General features: G+C 60.4%; 1 protein-coding gene across 6 annotated transcripts in view; it reads right to left on the bottom strand.

Moving 5' to 3' along the window:
- The window catches only part of RORC (RAR related orphan receptor C), a 67,908-nt gene that overhangs the window by 36,248 nt on the left and 16,854 nt on the right, over positions 1 to 14,806 (bottom strand). For 3 of the 6 annotated variants that reach the window (XM_048828623.2, XM_075122881.1, XM_075122884.1), the window contains one exon: positions 10,103 to 10,132. In XM_048828623.2, coding sequence (XP_048684580.1) covers positions 10,103 to 10,132 — 30 coding nt within the window. Of the gene's footprint in view, positions 1 to 5,008; positions 5,163 to 7,581; positions 7,783 to 10,102; positions 10,133 to 14,806 lie in introns of those variants that run through there. The other 3 variants (XM_075122882.1, XM_075122883.1, XM_075122885.1) reach the window with 3 other exon arrangements.

Below are 14,806 nucleotides of genomic sequence, written 5' to 3'. Positions count from 1 at the left end.
CAGCATCAAGGCATGAAGCAGGGAGTGCCCATCTGAAACATGGGGGGGGGGTCCCAGTTCAAACAGGGTGGCGTGCCGAACCACAGAACAAAGGGAAGAGAAGCAGGATCCCCTGTAGCTGGGCGCCAGCATGCACAGCAGGGAAATGGATTCAGTACCCTGACAGGCGCTCGCCATGTCTCTGTTATCTATGGGTTACTTCCTTCCGGGGTGAAGTCACTGGAGTTACGCTGGGTTTGCACCAGGATGAGTGGGAATTATCTGGCTCGAGGATCCTAAGCTAGGGATTTGCAAAAGGAGCTGCCAAAATCAGCTGCCTAAATCCTCGGGGAATTCAACGGAGAGGCAGGATAGCCCAGTGGTTAGGGTGCGGCTCTGGAACTTGGGGGAGCTGGGCTCAATTCCTGGCTCTCCCAGAGTCTCCCTGGGCAACCATGTGGACAAGGTTTACAAAGGCGGCTCCTGGTTTTCTGGGCCCCAGTTGGGGCACCGTAAAGGGGGCTGATTTTCAGAAAGTGATGAGCCCCCGCCCCCCCTGGAAATCAGCGCCCTTTGAGGCCTGCAAAGTCAGGCACCCGCATGCTGAAAACGTTGACCTCAGTCTCGCCCCCGCCCCCCAGGCTTTCCACCTCCCCCACACCATGTCCTTGTGTCTGTGCGCGCCCCCCCGGTCCCCCGAGCCAGGTCCTCACGTCTGCATCCCCTCCGCTTCCCACACGTCCCCACCACACCATGTCCTTGCGTCTGTGCCTCCCCCCAGCTTCCCACACACACACACACCAGGTCCTCGCATCTGCGCCCCCTGCAGCTTTCCACATGGCCCCCCCCCCCACACCAGGTCCTTACGTCTGTGCTCACCCCAGCTTCCCACATGTCCCCACCACACCATGTCCTTGCGTCTGTGTGCCCCCCCTTGCCAGGTCCTCGCATCTGCGCCCCCCCCAGCTTCCCACACTTCCCCGCACCAGGTCCTTGTATCTGTATCCCACCCCACTTCCCACACACCCTCCTCCCCAGCCAGGTCCTGACATCTGCACATCCCCCCAGCTTCCCACACGTCCCCCCCACACCATGTCCTCGCGTCTGTGCCTCCTCCCCGGCCAGATCCTTACATCTGCACCCCCCACAGCTTCCCACACATCCCCACCACACCAAGTCCTTGTATCTGCGCCCTCCTCAGCTTCCCCCCACACCAGGTCCCCACGTCTGTGTCCCCCTCAGCTTCCCACACATCCCCCCACACCAGGTCCCCACGTCTGTGTCCCCCTCAGCTTCCCACACATCCCCCCACACCAGGTCCCCACGTCTGTGTCCCCCTCAGCTTCCCACACCAGGTCCTCGCATCTGCACACACCCCCAGCTTCCCATACAGCTTCCCCCACGCCGGGTCCTCGTGTCTACGCGCCCCCCCCTGCAAGCTTCCTACACTGCCTCCTCCATGCCAGGTCCTCGCATTTGTGCCCCCCCAGCTTCCTACACGTTCCCCCACACACACGGGGTCCCCGTGTCTGTGTCCCCCCCAACTTCTCACATGCCTTACTGAGACACTGGTTCCTTGCACCTGCCCCCCCCACAGGCTTTCCACCTCCCCAATGCCAGGTGCTCCCCCTCCGACGCTGGCTCCTCACACCCCTCCCTCAGGTTTCCCACCTCCCCAGGTGCCTGTGGCCACCCCCTCCAGCTTCCCACAGCCTTCCTCCAGACCTGGCTCCTCACCTCCCCAGTCTCTGATCCCCCTAACACTGGGTCCTCACACCTTTGTGCCCCTGCCCCAGGCTACCCACCCCCCTTGCCAGGTCCTCATGCCCTCATGCCTGTAAGCCATCTGCTTCCCACAAGCCCCCCCATCTCCTCACTCCCCCTTCAGATCCTCCCTCTGACACCAGGTCCCTGTGCCTGCACCACCCCGTGGCTTCCCATGTGCCCCCCACCCGTTGGACACTGGGTCCTCATCCCTGCCCCCCCCCCACAGCTCCCTGCATGGCTCACCCCAGCCACACCAGCTCCTTGTGCCCCTTCACCCACCCCAGTCTCTCTAAAATCTAGCCCTGCTCCCAGCCGTGGGTTGCCGGCTCAGCTCTGCTGAGCCCCGGGCATCGGCCAGGGACACAAGTGCAGCGGACCCAGTGTATGGTGCCGCGCTCCTGCCAGGGTGGCAATCACGCTATTACTGTCCTTGTCCACTTTCTCCAGGCCTTTCGGCCTCTTCGTTCGCTAACAAGGAGCTCTGCCAGAGCGCACAGGGCTGTGGGTGTCCGGGGATTCGTCCGTCACGACTCGGAGCCGGGCAAAAGCTGCGAGGCCTGCAGAAGCCTGCTTAGCACCGGGCTCCCCACCTCACCCTCGATACTTCTGCAGGCTGATCTACACCCTGGCACGTCCCTGTTCCACAGCCGGGGGTGACATGCATGTAATTGACACGTATCCCTTTCGGGGGGGGAGGGAGGGGGAACGGGACTGGAAGCCAGTCCGTGTTGAAAAGAAAAAGGGAAAGGAGGGCTGTATCGACGCAATAGGAACTCCGTAGTATGGGGCAGCTTTAGATGGCTTCAGCTGCTGCGATGTGCCCTCACACACACACACACACACACAAATACACACAGGATTAATACACACACACCCCCAAAGACATTATCTAGTGAAACCTAGACACACACATATACACAATAGCAAAGATGTCTAAATAAACACACTCACAAAGACACACACGTTCTGTATCCGGACACACACACACACACACAGACAAGGTCCCCGCACATATTTAAAAAAGACACAGACAGGCAGACAGACCCACACAGGCATGTTATATATCAAAACACAGAGACGTACACAGAAAAGCAAAGACACACACACACACGACTAATCCAGAGACACACACACAAAATACACACATTGTTAATCTAGACACACACACAAAGACACACACATCAAAACACAAACACACACTCATATAAAAAAGACAAAGAAAGACACACACAAGACACATTATCTCACACACACACACCAAAAAGCAGGCTCCCCTTGCCAACGTGCAGCTCCAACCTCGCAGACCAGCTGTTCCAACCCCGCTGCAAACCCCAGGAAGGCTCCATAACTCCTTGCCATGGGATTTCCTCCGGAACCCGCGCGGGCTGTGATGCTGGCGTGGCTCTTTCGGAACTGAGAGGCGAGGACGTCCCAGTTTGGGAACCCGTTTACATTCCGCCTTCCAAACCTCAGCTTCAGAACCTGACGGGCCAGATCCTGTTCTCTGCAACCATGCGGAGTGACCCCACTGATGGCCAGAACATTTACACCGCGGGGGTGACCGTGAGGTTTGCAGGGGGTGGCGTGGAAATCAGGCCGTGAGGGACGTGGTTGCAATGAGAGGGGGCTTGTCAAACAGCCAGAGGGGCAGTGCGGAAAGGCATAGAATCGGTAGCCTCCAAGATTGGTGTCCGTGCACGTAACAAGCAGGAGCTGAGAAAATCTCCTCCAACATGCCTCAGCCCTAGAGAGAGCGGGGAGCCCAATCTCCGTGGTCCATTTGGATCTTGACCCCCTCTGGGATGCTAGTGACCCGGAGGCCCCTCAACATCTGGCCAGAGCCCTGCCACCCAGTCAGCGGCACCATTCCCTAGCATGCACATCAGCACACAGACCCATCACCCACACGCACCCAACACCGTGAGCTGCTCTGAAAAGCTGCATTTGGATGGGTCGTGGCTGGTAGAAGCTGGACTTCAGCCCCCACTTCACCCCCGAGCCAGGCCTTCCCCACCTGAAGGAAGATTTTGGATGTACTTAGCGCCTTCTGTCCGAGGGGCAGGAAACGGCCTGCCAATGTAAATCGACTTAGCCTCGCAACAACCCCCCAGTGAGCTGGTCAGACTTTTATCACCGTTTTACAGATGGGGAAACTGAGGCACGGATGGGGGGGTGCTTTGTTCAAGGTCCCACAGTGAGCGAGCAGCAGAACCAGGGACAGAACGCAGGTGTCCTGACTCCCTGGCCTCACTCTGCTCCAACCACTAAACCCCACTCTCCTCCCAGAGCCAGGGACAGAACCCAGGTGTCCTGACTCCCAGCCTCCATTGTCTAATTCACTAATGCTAGACCCTACTTCCCTCCCAGAACAAGGAACAAGGGGCCAAGACATCCCAAAGCAATTACTTATTCAAGGAGCCCCTTAAAGGAGCCTGATCTACATGGGGCAGCTGTCCTGAACAGTATGAGTCTGGCCCCGTCACAGTGTCTCAAGTCAGGCTCCCAAAATCACTAGCCCCATTTGACAATCTTGGCCCCGGAGACTTGACTGCCACCTGTCTGCTACATACCAGATCCCACACCTTCCTAGAGAGGGGCAAGAGAAACCCAGAGTCATGACTGCCACATCCCAGATCTAAGTACTAGACCCTGCTCCCTGACTGCCAATCTCCCCTGCTCTAACCACTAAACCCCATGCCCTGCTAGAGCAGGGCATGAGAACCCAGGAGTCCTGATCTCCAATCTCCCCTTCTCTAACCACTAGACCCCGCTCCCCACTAGAGCAGGGCACGAGAAGCCAGGCGTCCTGATCTCCGATCTCCCCTGCTCTAACCACTAGACCCCGCTCCCCACTAGAGCAGGGCACGAGAAGCCAGACGTCCTGATCTCCGATCTCCCCTGCTCTAACCACTAGACCCCGCTCCCCACTAGAGCAGGGCACGAGAAGCCAGGCATCCTGATCTCCGATCTCCCCTGCTCTAACCACTAGACCCCGCTCCCCACTAGAGCAGGGCATGAGAAGCCAGGCGTCCTGATCTCCGATCTCCCCTGCTCTAAGCACTAGACCCTGCTCCCCGCTAGACCAGAGCGCGAGAACCCAGACGTCCCGCCTGCCAGCCCTGAGCCGTAACCCCACCTCGCTGCCACAGGCAGGCAGACAGGGCTGCGTCTGTGCCACGCACCAGGGCCATTCAGCTCGGAGCCCTCCAACTCGCTGCTCCAGGTGGCCCTTTATCTCCCATCTCCCCCCAAAACCACCCACCTCTCATGGTGCCGGCGGCGTGAGCGGCTTTGTGGGGCGGCTTCGGCTGGGGAGGGCACCGGCAGCACCTGCCTCTGGCTGCCAGCTGGGGAGCTCAGCGCGGGGCCCGGGGTGCCATGCTTTGCCCAGGGCTGCTTGCATTTGAAAGCAGCCTCGCCAGCACAGGTGGCTTTGCAAGACCGGTTGACAGGCGTCCCCCCCGGCCAATCAGTGCTCCCGCCATGCACTGGGGCTAACCAATGGCAGCTGACTGGAAAGTTCCAAAGCCACAAGCCACAAGAGGCCGAGTTTCCATTGCTGAATGAGATGGGCTGGGGGAGAGGGGTGCGGCACGGCCGGGGGTTCAAGCCCTGGGCCCGGCCAGCCTGTGCTTCTCCGGTGACAGCCCGTGACTCTCTCCTGCATTAAAACCTGCGCCCGCCTCTCCGGCACAGGGCTCTTTGCCGACACACTCCCAGCCCCCCGGGCAGTGGGTCAGCACCAGCAAAGTTTGATTCGTAACGACAGAGGAGCCGGGGCTCCCACCTGCCCGGCCCAGAGGAGCCGGGGCTCAGCCCTGGCAAACCCGGCACAAATTAAGCACTGGGCACCAGGCTCCCAATTTCACAACCAGGGAACCTGAGGCGCTGCACAAAGTGTGTGTGTGGGGGGGGGCGCAGGGGGGCACAGGGAGGGTGACTTGCCCTTCACCACGTGGGGCCAGGTGTTCCTGTCTTCTTCCAGCCTTCTCCACTCAAGCCTCTCTAGACTCCATCCCTTGGACAGAGCGGGGGAGAGGGTGCCGGAACCCTGACTCCACGCCCCTGGCACTACCCACTAGCCCCCGACTCTCCTCCCAGAGCTGGCAAGAGACAAATCCAGGAGTTCTGGTTCCCAGCCACCCTATTTGAACCACTTCCCTTCCAGGGCTGAGGAGAGAACCCAAGAGTTCTGGCTCCTGGCAGCGTGTTCTAACCACTAGGCCGCACTACCCTCCCAGAGTCAGAAGCAGAACCCAGGTGCCTCAGTCCCTCAGTGAATTTAACCAAGTCTTTTTTATATCATCGAATCATAGAATATTAGGGTTGGAAGAGACCTCAGGAGGTCATCTAGTCCAACCCCCTGCTCAAAGCAGGACCAACACCAACTAAATCATGTGTGTATATAGATACACGCATTTCCCCCCCCCCCACCCCAACTTCTGGTGTCATTTAGTGACCTGCTTTCCCTCCAGCCACAGCCCAGACGGCAGAATCATCAACTTTGCTCCTAGGGCCCCGGCTTGGCCATGTGGTGAGTCGTTAGCTGCATCAGGCTTGAAGCCGCTACACTGATGGGCAGTGCGGCAGGGTAGGAGGACGTGGAGGCCGGCGGGGCCACGGTGAGCAGCCGTGCGGTTTGTGTGGCGTCTTTCCTCCACCAGTAGAGGAAAAGGTAACCCACGTGTGGCTCAAGCCCCAGGTGCAAGACACACGAGCACCTCAGCTCTGCATCCCGGAGCTGTGCAAGCCTCAGTGACAAAGGGAAAGCCACCCCGACATGAATGGCAGCACTGCATCCGCCCTGTCCACAGCACCCTGCAGCCCAGCACACTTCAGGAATGTGGGGCGTGTCACGGCGCTGGAATGCGGCCACCTCTGGTGTGGAACGTGGGAGCCGTTCAACACAACAGGGGGGGACAAGGGAAACGAGAAGAATTTTGTATGCAAGGGAATATTAGCAGGGCCGAATGGAATGAACCGGGGTTTTATAGACGAGGAGGTTAATGTGGATTTTACTGGGTGCCAGGCAAATCTACACCGCTATTGGTCCAAATGGGGCAACTGAAAAAATACTAAATACAATTCTAGTCCTTTAAAATCCCTCCAATTCTCTCCTAGTGAATCACACTGAGCTCCTGGGCCACAGGCTCTTTATATACCAATCCTCTCTGTGCTTCTCAAGCTTCCCCAGCATCGCCGCCTGGCATACACAGTGCACGGATCCTGGCCGGGCCGTGGCACGGTGCAGGTATCAACTCAGCACGTCTAACCCTGGAGCGCCGGCGACACGGGAAACGCCAAGCACTCCCATCAACAGAAGCAGGCACAGTGCTTTCCACTCGCCCTGAGCTTGCCGGTGGACTCCGCAAGGCACCAGATCCGCCATCAGCAAGTCCCAGACAGGGCTGGGAATAGAAACCAGGAGTCCTGACTCATAGTACCCTCTGCTCTAACCACTAGACTGCACTCCTTTCCTACAACCAGGACTAGAACCCAGCAGTCCTGCCGCCCAGCCCTCTTCAGCTGACCGCTAGGCAACGCTGCCTCCCTGATGGTGTGCATTCGAAAGCGTGGCGAAGCTCAGTGCACACCCACTCTGCGCTGGCTGCAGAGGAAGGGCTGGGCAGAGGGAGGGCGCTGGTGCACCTGCCGTGGAAACCCTTGCGGTTTGCCCTGCACCTGCACAGAAAGATTTCCGGACGGTTCACAACCCCGGCGCCAGGGGCCCGATGCATCGGCAGGGTGTGCAGCTCCGGGGGGCACAGACGCCTGCTGTCTCTGAAGAGCAGCAAAGCAGGCCCCGGCCGAGGGGCACCCCATGGCAATACAAACCTCCTGAAATACCTAGGCCCTGCAAGAGGTGAGACGGGTGCCCATGGCTCATCGAGTCCTTTGGTCTCTCAGCTCAGTGTCCTTGTCCTGGAGGAGGTGCAGGGAGGGGTCCCCTAGGAGCCAGGTGGGAATTGGCCTCTCCTCAGTTCATGAAAGCGGGCTCGAACCAGAGAGGCGGCAGGATCTCCAGCCTCACGACAACCCCCTGCGCCAGCCAGGGCCCTGCTAACGCCCGCCCACACCCACCCCCTCCCAGGCACGACGCAGACACCAACGGAGCCGCGCGGCCCACTGGGAAGGGCTCAGCTGATACAACCCCCACTGCCTTGGCATGGTCCCCATGCCCCCAGCCAGATCCCCCACCCCTCCCTGGGACCCTCCTGAGGAAGTGGCCTGTGAGGCCCCCCGCCACCAGCTCAGCCCCGGGGCAGCTGTGCTTTGGTTCTCTCCCTGTGGTGAGGTGGGGGGAGGGAGACCAGCCTCTGCAGCAGGTGGGCTGGGGAGAGAACAACCCCCCTCCGGGCTTCCTTCTGCTCCCCCCCCCCCCAGGAGCGTTCACACCTCGGGACAAGTTAACCACAGCACTGTGAAAACCAAACCTGCCGCTCACCGCAGCGCCTGCCTCTACCTCGCCCCCCCCCCTCCCCACCGTGCACGGCATGGGCTCTGGCTGAGAGGGAGCCCCCAGGCAGAGCCAGGGAGAAACAGGCCCCCCTCCCCTCCCGCTGGCAGGCGTAGCTAGGCCCAGCCAGCCGCAGCAGCAGGGGGTTAAACAGGGCAGCCCGCCGAGAAAAGGAAAGGCAGGGGCTGTGCATCTCCAGGACGCCCTGCTGCAGACAGGCAGGCACCCAGACCTGGGGCTTGCCAAGGCAGGGTGGGCTACCCACCAAACCCACAGCCCCCTCGTTCCGAATTCACGAGCCTCAGCTGCAGCTCGTCTGTTAGCCCAAAAGCATCAGCCGACTCGCCCTCTTTGCATAATCCAGCCACCAGAAGGAGACAGAGCACACCAGACGATACTTTAACGATGGCAACTCCCATGCTTCAGGCCTTCAGGGTCAGGAAGGAATCACAGGGCGGCAACCCAGGGCTGGACCCGGGGCCTTTCTGTGCGGCAACAAGCGCTGGCTGCTGCTGAGGGGGTTGGCAGGCACAGATGCCAGAGAAATCTGGCATGCAAGAGGCTTGCAAAGCTGATATTGCAAGGATGGTGTTTACCGAGCCATGTTTGGAAATATCCCCAGCGTCCCCGTTTCCGTCGGCCCAGCTGAAGAGACAGGGAGCCGCACTGGAACAGCAAATACAGGAGGAGCTGGGTGTAATATATGCAAGATCTGTCTGCTCCTCTCCTGAGAGCAAGCCGGGGCAGGGGTGTCAGGGTTCTTGGCCTCCATCCTGCTTCTCCCAGCAGCGCCTGCCCGTGCCCCAACATACCGGGGGGTCAAAGCTGGGACAAGGCTGTTCCACCACCTGCTGAAGATCTCACCCCTCCCGGGGCAGGACGGGACAGTCCCTAAAGACGCACGCTCAGCGCTGGCACCCCCCTGCGTGCGGAGGAACCCGGGGTGCTCTGGAGCACTGTCCCACGCCGGCTTTGAGTCGCTTGCGTCGGCCAAGCTCATTGCACCTCTCCATTCTCACCACCTGTTCCCAGGGCGCCACCCTCCCCTCCCCTCCCTCCCCCCCGTGTCAACCCTCCCCTTCTCCTGCACCCCATCTTCCCCTCCTCCCTCATGCCAGGAGCTCTGGGTGCCCTCTTCCCCCCATGCCAAGGGCTCTTTATCCCCCATCACCCCCTTCCCCTTAAAACCCCTAACATTTGGCTGTCACGTGACTTTTCAGGGGGGCTGTATCTCGGGAACCCCTGGATCAAATAACGCCCACTTTGGACCAGCAGTCCTGCCCCCCTACCCTGGCGAGGCCCGACAGCAATCCAAGCCAGCCGGTGGGTTTTAGAGCCCTGAGACAAAGCCAGCTGCTAAGTGGTAAGCGAGTTTCAATGGTAACTCTATCCTGCTGCAACAAAGGGTGAACAGACGCCATGAGCCTGTTCCAGGTGTGAGCTGGCTGCATCTACATTGTGAGAAGGGGCCCCAGACTAATATCAACCTGCTATTGAGCTCCTGGGTATTACAAGACTCTATAATTAGTTAACCAACCTCTCCCTTGCTTATTAGCCCTTTATAAACAGAACCATAGTCAGGCGCAAAGAACTGCCCGACTCCTGAGAGTCGGCCAGGTATCCCTGTTCGCAATGTACAGGAGGGAAACTGAGGCACAGTGCAGGTGCCTGGCTTGATTTCAGCAGTATCAGGCTTCCTAGTCCCCTTGCTCAGCCCACTAGACCATGCTGCCTCTGCTACAGCACATCCCCACGTGAGCCGAGAGGGTCTAAGCTGGGCTTTGCAGATCTCCCTTGTGCCCCATGGACAATTAGGGGCAGGGCCCGCGATCCGCACTGGGGCAGGATGTCTGGCGCAGTGCAAAGGGGGAGAGGCCCGTTGGCAGGAACTGTACTTACAGGTGTGCGTCTTCTTCATGGCGATCGGGCCTGCAACCAAAAGAGAGACGGGGTGAGACGGCAGCTGCACCAGGACCCCTGCAGGCATCCCCCCCAAGAGCCTGCCACCCCTCCCAAATGGCTACTGGAGCGTCATGGGGAAACTGAGGCACCAAGCGGGGCTCCCAGCCCCTCAGAATAGAACCCAGGGGACTGATTACCAGTCCTCCCGGCCCCAAATTCCCCTCAACTAGCCCACTAGCCCCCACTCCCCTCCCATAGCTGGGAACAGAACCCAGGAGTCCTGGCTCTCAGCCTCCCTGCTCTAATCACTAGACCCTCCAGGAGAAACGCTCTACAACCCATTCCCGACCCCAATTTATCCAGCACCTCCCCCTTTCAGTGCAAGTGACCCCTGGGCAAATGCCCCTGGGCCATGCCCCATTGCAGACCTTACAGCAGAGACCAATCAGAGCATCTGGGAATGACGCACACACAGCGCTTGGTATGTCAAAACAATATTATTATCGCTGTTTGCACTGGGGTAGCACCGAGGCACCTCATGCGTGAGCCAGGTCCCCACGGTGCTAGGCGCTGTACATTATTGATTAGGTGTATTACGGTAGCACCTAGGCGCCCCAGTCACAAACCAGGTCCCCCTGGTGCCAGGCGCTGTACAAACCCAGAACAAAGATGGCCCCAGCCCCAACATGCTGACAATCTAAACGCAAGACCAGCCGGACCCAGGCAGCTGAGGGAGCCGGGCTCGCAGCATGGTGGCAGACCAGCCCCAGCGGAGGAGTTCTGAAGGTGTAAGGAGGGCCGTGCGGGAGGAGATGAGCTCATTGGGCGGACATTCGCAGTGAGCTCCTCCCGAGAACAGGAGAGAGCGCCAAGGGGCTGGTGAGAGAACGGACCAGGTGGGCGCTGGAGGCTGGGACCATGGGCTGAGTGGAGGAGGAGCGAATGCGGGACGGCAGGGAGGGAGGGGACAGGATGCCAAGGGGGGGTGAGATGGCAAAGCCCCAGGCTCGGAGGACTGGCTTGCAGCAGCCTGCACGCGCCAAGGCCAGAGCAGAGGGGCGGCAGGGGGGTGCTGCAAGATGCCGAGGCGAGCCGAGAGGAAAGACCGGAGCTTTTCATTATTCAGTGGGAGCCATCGCTTATTGATTGATCTCTCCCCATAAGCACATGCCCAATACCCTGATTAATAACTCAGTGACTGGGTAGGGTTATCAGACGGATTAATAAGTGACTCAGTAATAAACGATGCCGCACTGTTCCAGCGGATCTCAGGAACCCCCTGCATTCACACAGTCGTGAGGGGGCAAGCTTGGGAATCGGGAGACCCGGGTTCAAGTCCCTGCTCTTCCACAGACTTCCTGAGTGGCCTTGGGCAACTCACTTAGCTTCTCTGTGCCTCAGTTTCCCCCTGTACAGTGAGACTAACCACACTGTACTTGCCTCCCCGGGGGGCTGCGAGGATGAAGCCATTATAGATTGGGAAGCACTTGGTTGCTAAGATGGGGGGGGCAGGTAAGTACCTTAGACAGATGGGGGTGCACAGGAGTGGATGGACAGACAGATGGCGGTGTATGAAGATGGATGGACAGATAGATGGGGTTATAGGTATAGATGGGTAGACAGATGGGGTGTGTGGGGATGGATGGACAGACAGGTGGGGCTGTATGCGGTTGGGCAGATAGACGCTCTCTGTGCCCCAGGGCAGAGACCGCTGCCCCATGGTGGGAACGGGCAGTAACACAGCCATTCTCTGAGCTGATGGACAATCAGCACCAGGTCCCGTTGAGAGGCTTCTGCAAAATTCCCTTTAAGGCCCTTTTTTATTGAAAGGGTCAGCGTTGGCTCAGCCCTTTGGGCTCGTTTTCTCTCAGGGCAGGGCAGAGGAGGACGTAACGAGCGGGGCAGAAATCCTGCTGCCTGCCTGCCCATGTGGGACCGGATGGATTCTGGGGGCGCCTGTGAGATGTGGCACCCCCAGGTCTCACATATCTCGCTGGAGGGGCTCCGGGCGCGCTACAGAACATGGGGCAGGATCAGCCCCCCGACATGCCCAAGGGCACAACGAATCTGTGGCAAAGTTGGGAATGGAACCCAGGAGTCCTGACGCCCAGGCCCATTGCTCTAACCACTGGACCCCACTCTCTCCCTTTGCGGGACTTGCAGTGGGCACTCCCCGGGGCTCCTGGCAGGGGCTACGCTCTAGGACCTTGCGGGGTCAGTTCTACTTGGAATCACGTGGGGCAGAGCACAACCCTGCCCAGCCTGCCTGCACCCCACAGCACCTGGACCCAGGCAGCACGAAACCTCGTGCCCCCTGGGACTGAGCCAGGGAGACACAGCATCCTCCCCCTCAGCCTCCCCCAGCACACCCCCCCCCCGCCCCTCCTCTGCGCTTTGTAAGTTCCTTAGAGAGTTTCCACTTCCCCTCCCACTCCAGGAACCAAGGTACATCCCAGAGCTGGGTGTGTGGCGGTGGGGGAGGTGGTGACTGCGATAGAGGGTGGGGACTGGGATTGAGGGGGCATCGGCAGATCTAGGGAGCCCACAGCTGGGATACTGGGAGAAACATCTCAATCCCAACCCGCAGCCCCTGCTAGCCCAGCCCTGCTCCCCAGCTCTGCTGCTGCCCCTCTATCCCGACCCACAGCCCCTGCTAGCCCAGCCCTGCCCCCGCTCTGCCGCTGCCCCTCAATCCCGACCCACAGCCCCTGCTAGCCCAGCCCTGCCCCCCCGCTCTGCCGCTGCTCCTCACTCCCAACCCGCAGCCCCCTGCTAGCCCAGCCCTGCTCCCCAGCTCTGCTGCTGCCCCTCTATCCCGACCCACAGCCCCTGCTAGCCCAGCCCTGCCCCCGCTCTGCCGCTGCCCCTCAATCCCGACCCACAGCCCCTGCTAGCCCAGCCCTGCCCCCCCGCTCTGCCGCTGCTCCTCACTCCCAACCCGCAGCCCCCTGCTAGCCCAGCCCTGCCCCTTCCAGCTCAGTCAGTGCCCCTCAATCCTGACCCGCAGGCTACAACAAAGGGTTAATTGCACCCTCACCCCCCACCCCCCCGAAAGGGAAAATCAATCTGATTAGCTTGCTGAGCGTCCCTGAGTACTGAGCCTGGAGAAAGCCGCACGTTCGCCATGCCACCCTCCTAAGCAGCTTTGCTATTTTCGTTCCTTGCCTTAACCCCCGTGGCTCCGGGGCCACCTCTGCGCAGGGCTGGAGACGGTACCCCAGGATGGGGCTGGCTGAGTGGAGAGAGCTCCCCCAGGAGGGACTCACCCGGGGCGGGCAGTCGGGGCTGCAAGGTGCACTCAGGGTCCCGTGTGTCCCCTGCTGCAGCCGGGAGAGTCCAGCCCTGTCTTCAGGGGAAGTGGGTCTGGCCTTGGGCCTGGCCCTTTCTCCCCCAAACAGCTGGTGGTTTTGGGGGCTGGAGGGGGCCCTGCCCTACTAGAAGCTGAGACTGTCCCGGCTCGCTGTGCTGAAGCTTGAAGTGGGGACCTCCCTCCCGCCCCCCGATTCACGGCCCTCTCCCCACCTGGGCCATGCTCCCCACTCAAGGGCAGAGACACTTTGCAGCAGCCAGTGCTGTGGCCCATGGGCCTGGGGGAGCAGGGGGCTCTGAGACGGGGCCCAGCACAGACCCTTGTTCCTGGGAACTATCAAGGGGTCTGATCCCCCTCAGGGGAGTAACAGGGGGACCGATCCCCCTCAGGGCGGGTCAGCCATGGCACCGGGCACCTGATGGGCAGAGAATCCCAGAGTCTACTCCTGCAGCTTTTAGTTTATTTCCCTTTTCCAAGCCTCCCACCCCCACAGGCCCAAGCAGAGCTGGCCCAGTTTAAGCCAGCACCCATTGGCCTTTCGCAGTGTGGGTGTGGCGGGTGGGGAGGGGGGGCAGGTTTTGAATTTGTGGCGGGAACCATGGTGCTCTCGTCCCATCTGGCAGCCCAGCCAGCCTCCAATCAGAAGGGCTCAAGCACCGGCCGCATGCGGGGCCGAGAGTTAGTGGCACAAGATAGGGAAGAATTGGAGAAAAATCTCAGGCCGAAAGAGACGAGATTCTCCCCGGCCTTGTACCCCCCTGGGCTGTGGGCTCTGTGGGACAGTGACTGTCTCACTCTGGAGCGTGAGGGGCCTGATCTCAGTCCTGGGGCCTGTAAGGCCCAGTCCTGGGTCCCATCCCTGTGGGGCCCCTGATCTCAGAACTGGAGCCTGTACAATCCCTGGGTTCCTGTGGCGAGCCTGATCTTGGTCTGGGTTTGGGCAGCGCCTGGCACAAAGGGGGACCCCGATCTTGGGGTGAGCAGGTGTGGCGGGTGGGATCTATGCAGCACCTGACACAACTGGGACCCCACTCTAGGTCAGGGCGCAGAACTCAGCACACCGATCCTGGTCGGGGCCCCTAGGCACCCCTGTACTGTCAGCCCCACCCAGGGTCTGGCCCTCTACGCCACCCCGTGCCCACTCAGCTGCCTGCTGCCCTCTGCTGGGTGGGGTTTGAATAAGGGGAAGCAGGGCAGGGCGGGGGAGCGTGGCCCAACCCCCACGCTGGCCTTGCCTGAACTCCCTGCTTACATAACCCAGCTCCTGGGCCTTGGCCGCTTGCCAGCCACACGTGTCTGAGTCACAGCGCAGGGAGGCACCTGAGCAGACATGAGGCCTGGGACCCCTAGCAGCCATCGCCTGCATACCCAGCAGCCACGCTGCCTCCCGA

This window comes from Caretta caretta, chromosome 24 (genome assembly GCF_965140235.1).
Source record: "Caretta caretta isolate rCarCar2 chromosome 24, rCarCar1.hap1, whole genome shotgun sequence".
NCBI lineage: Eukaryota > Metazoa > Chordata > Testudines > Cheloniidae > Caretta > Caretta caretta.
This window is presented reverse-complemented; position numbering and strand designations above follow the sequence as displayed.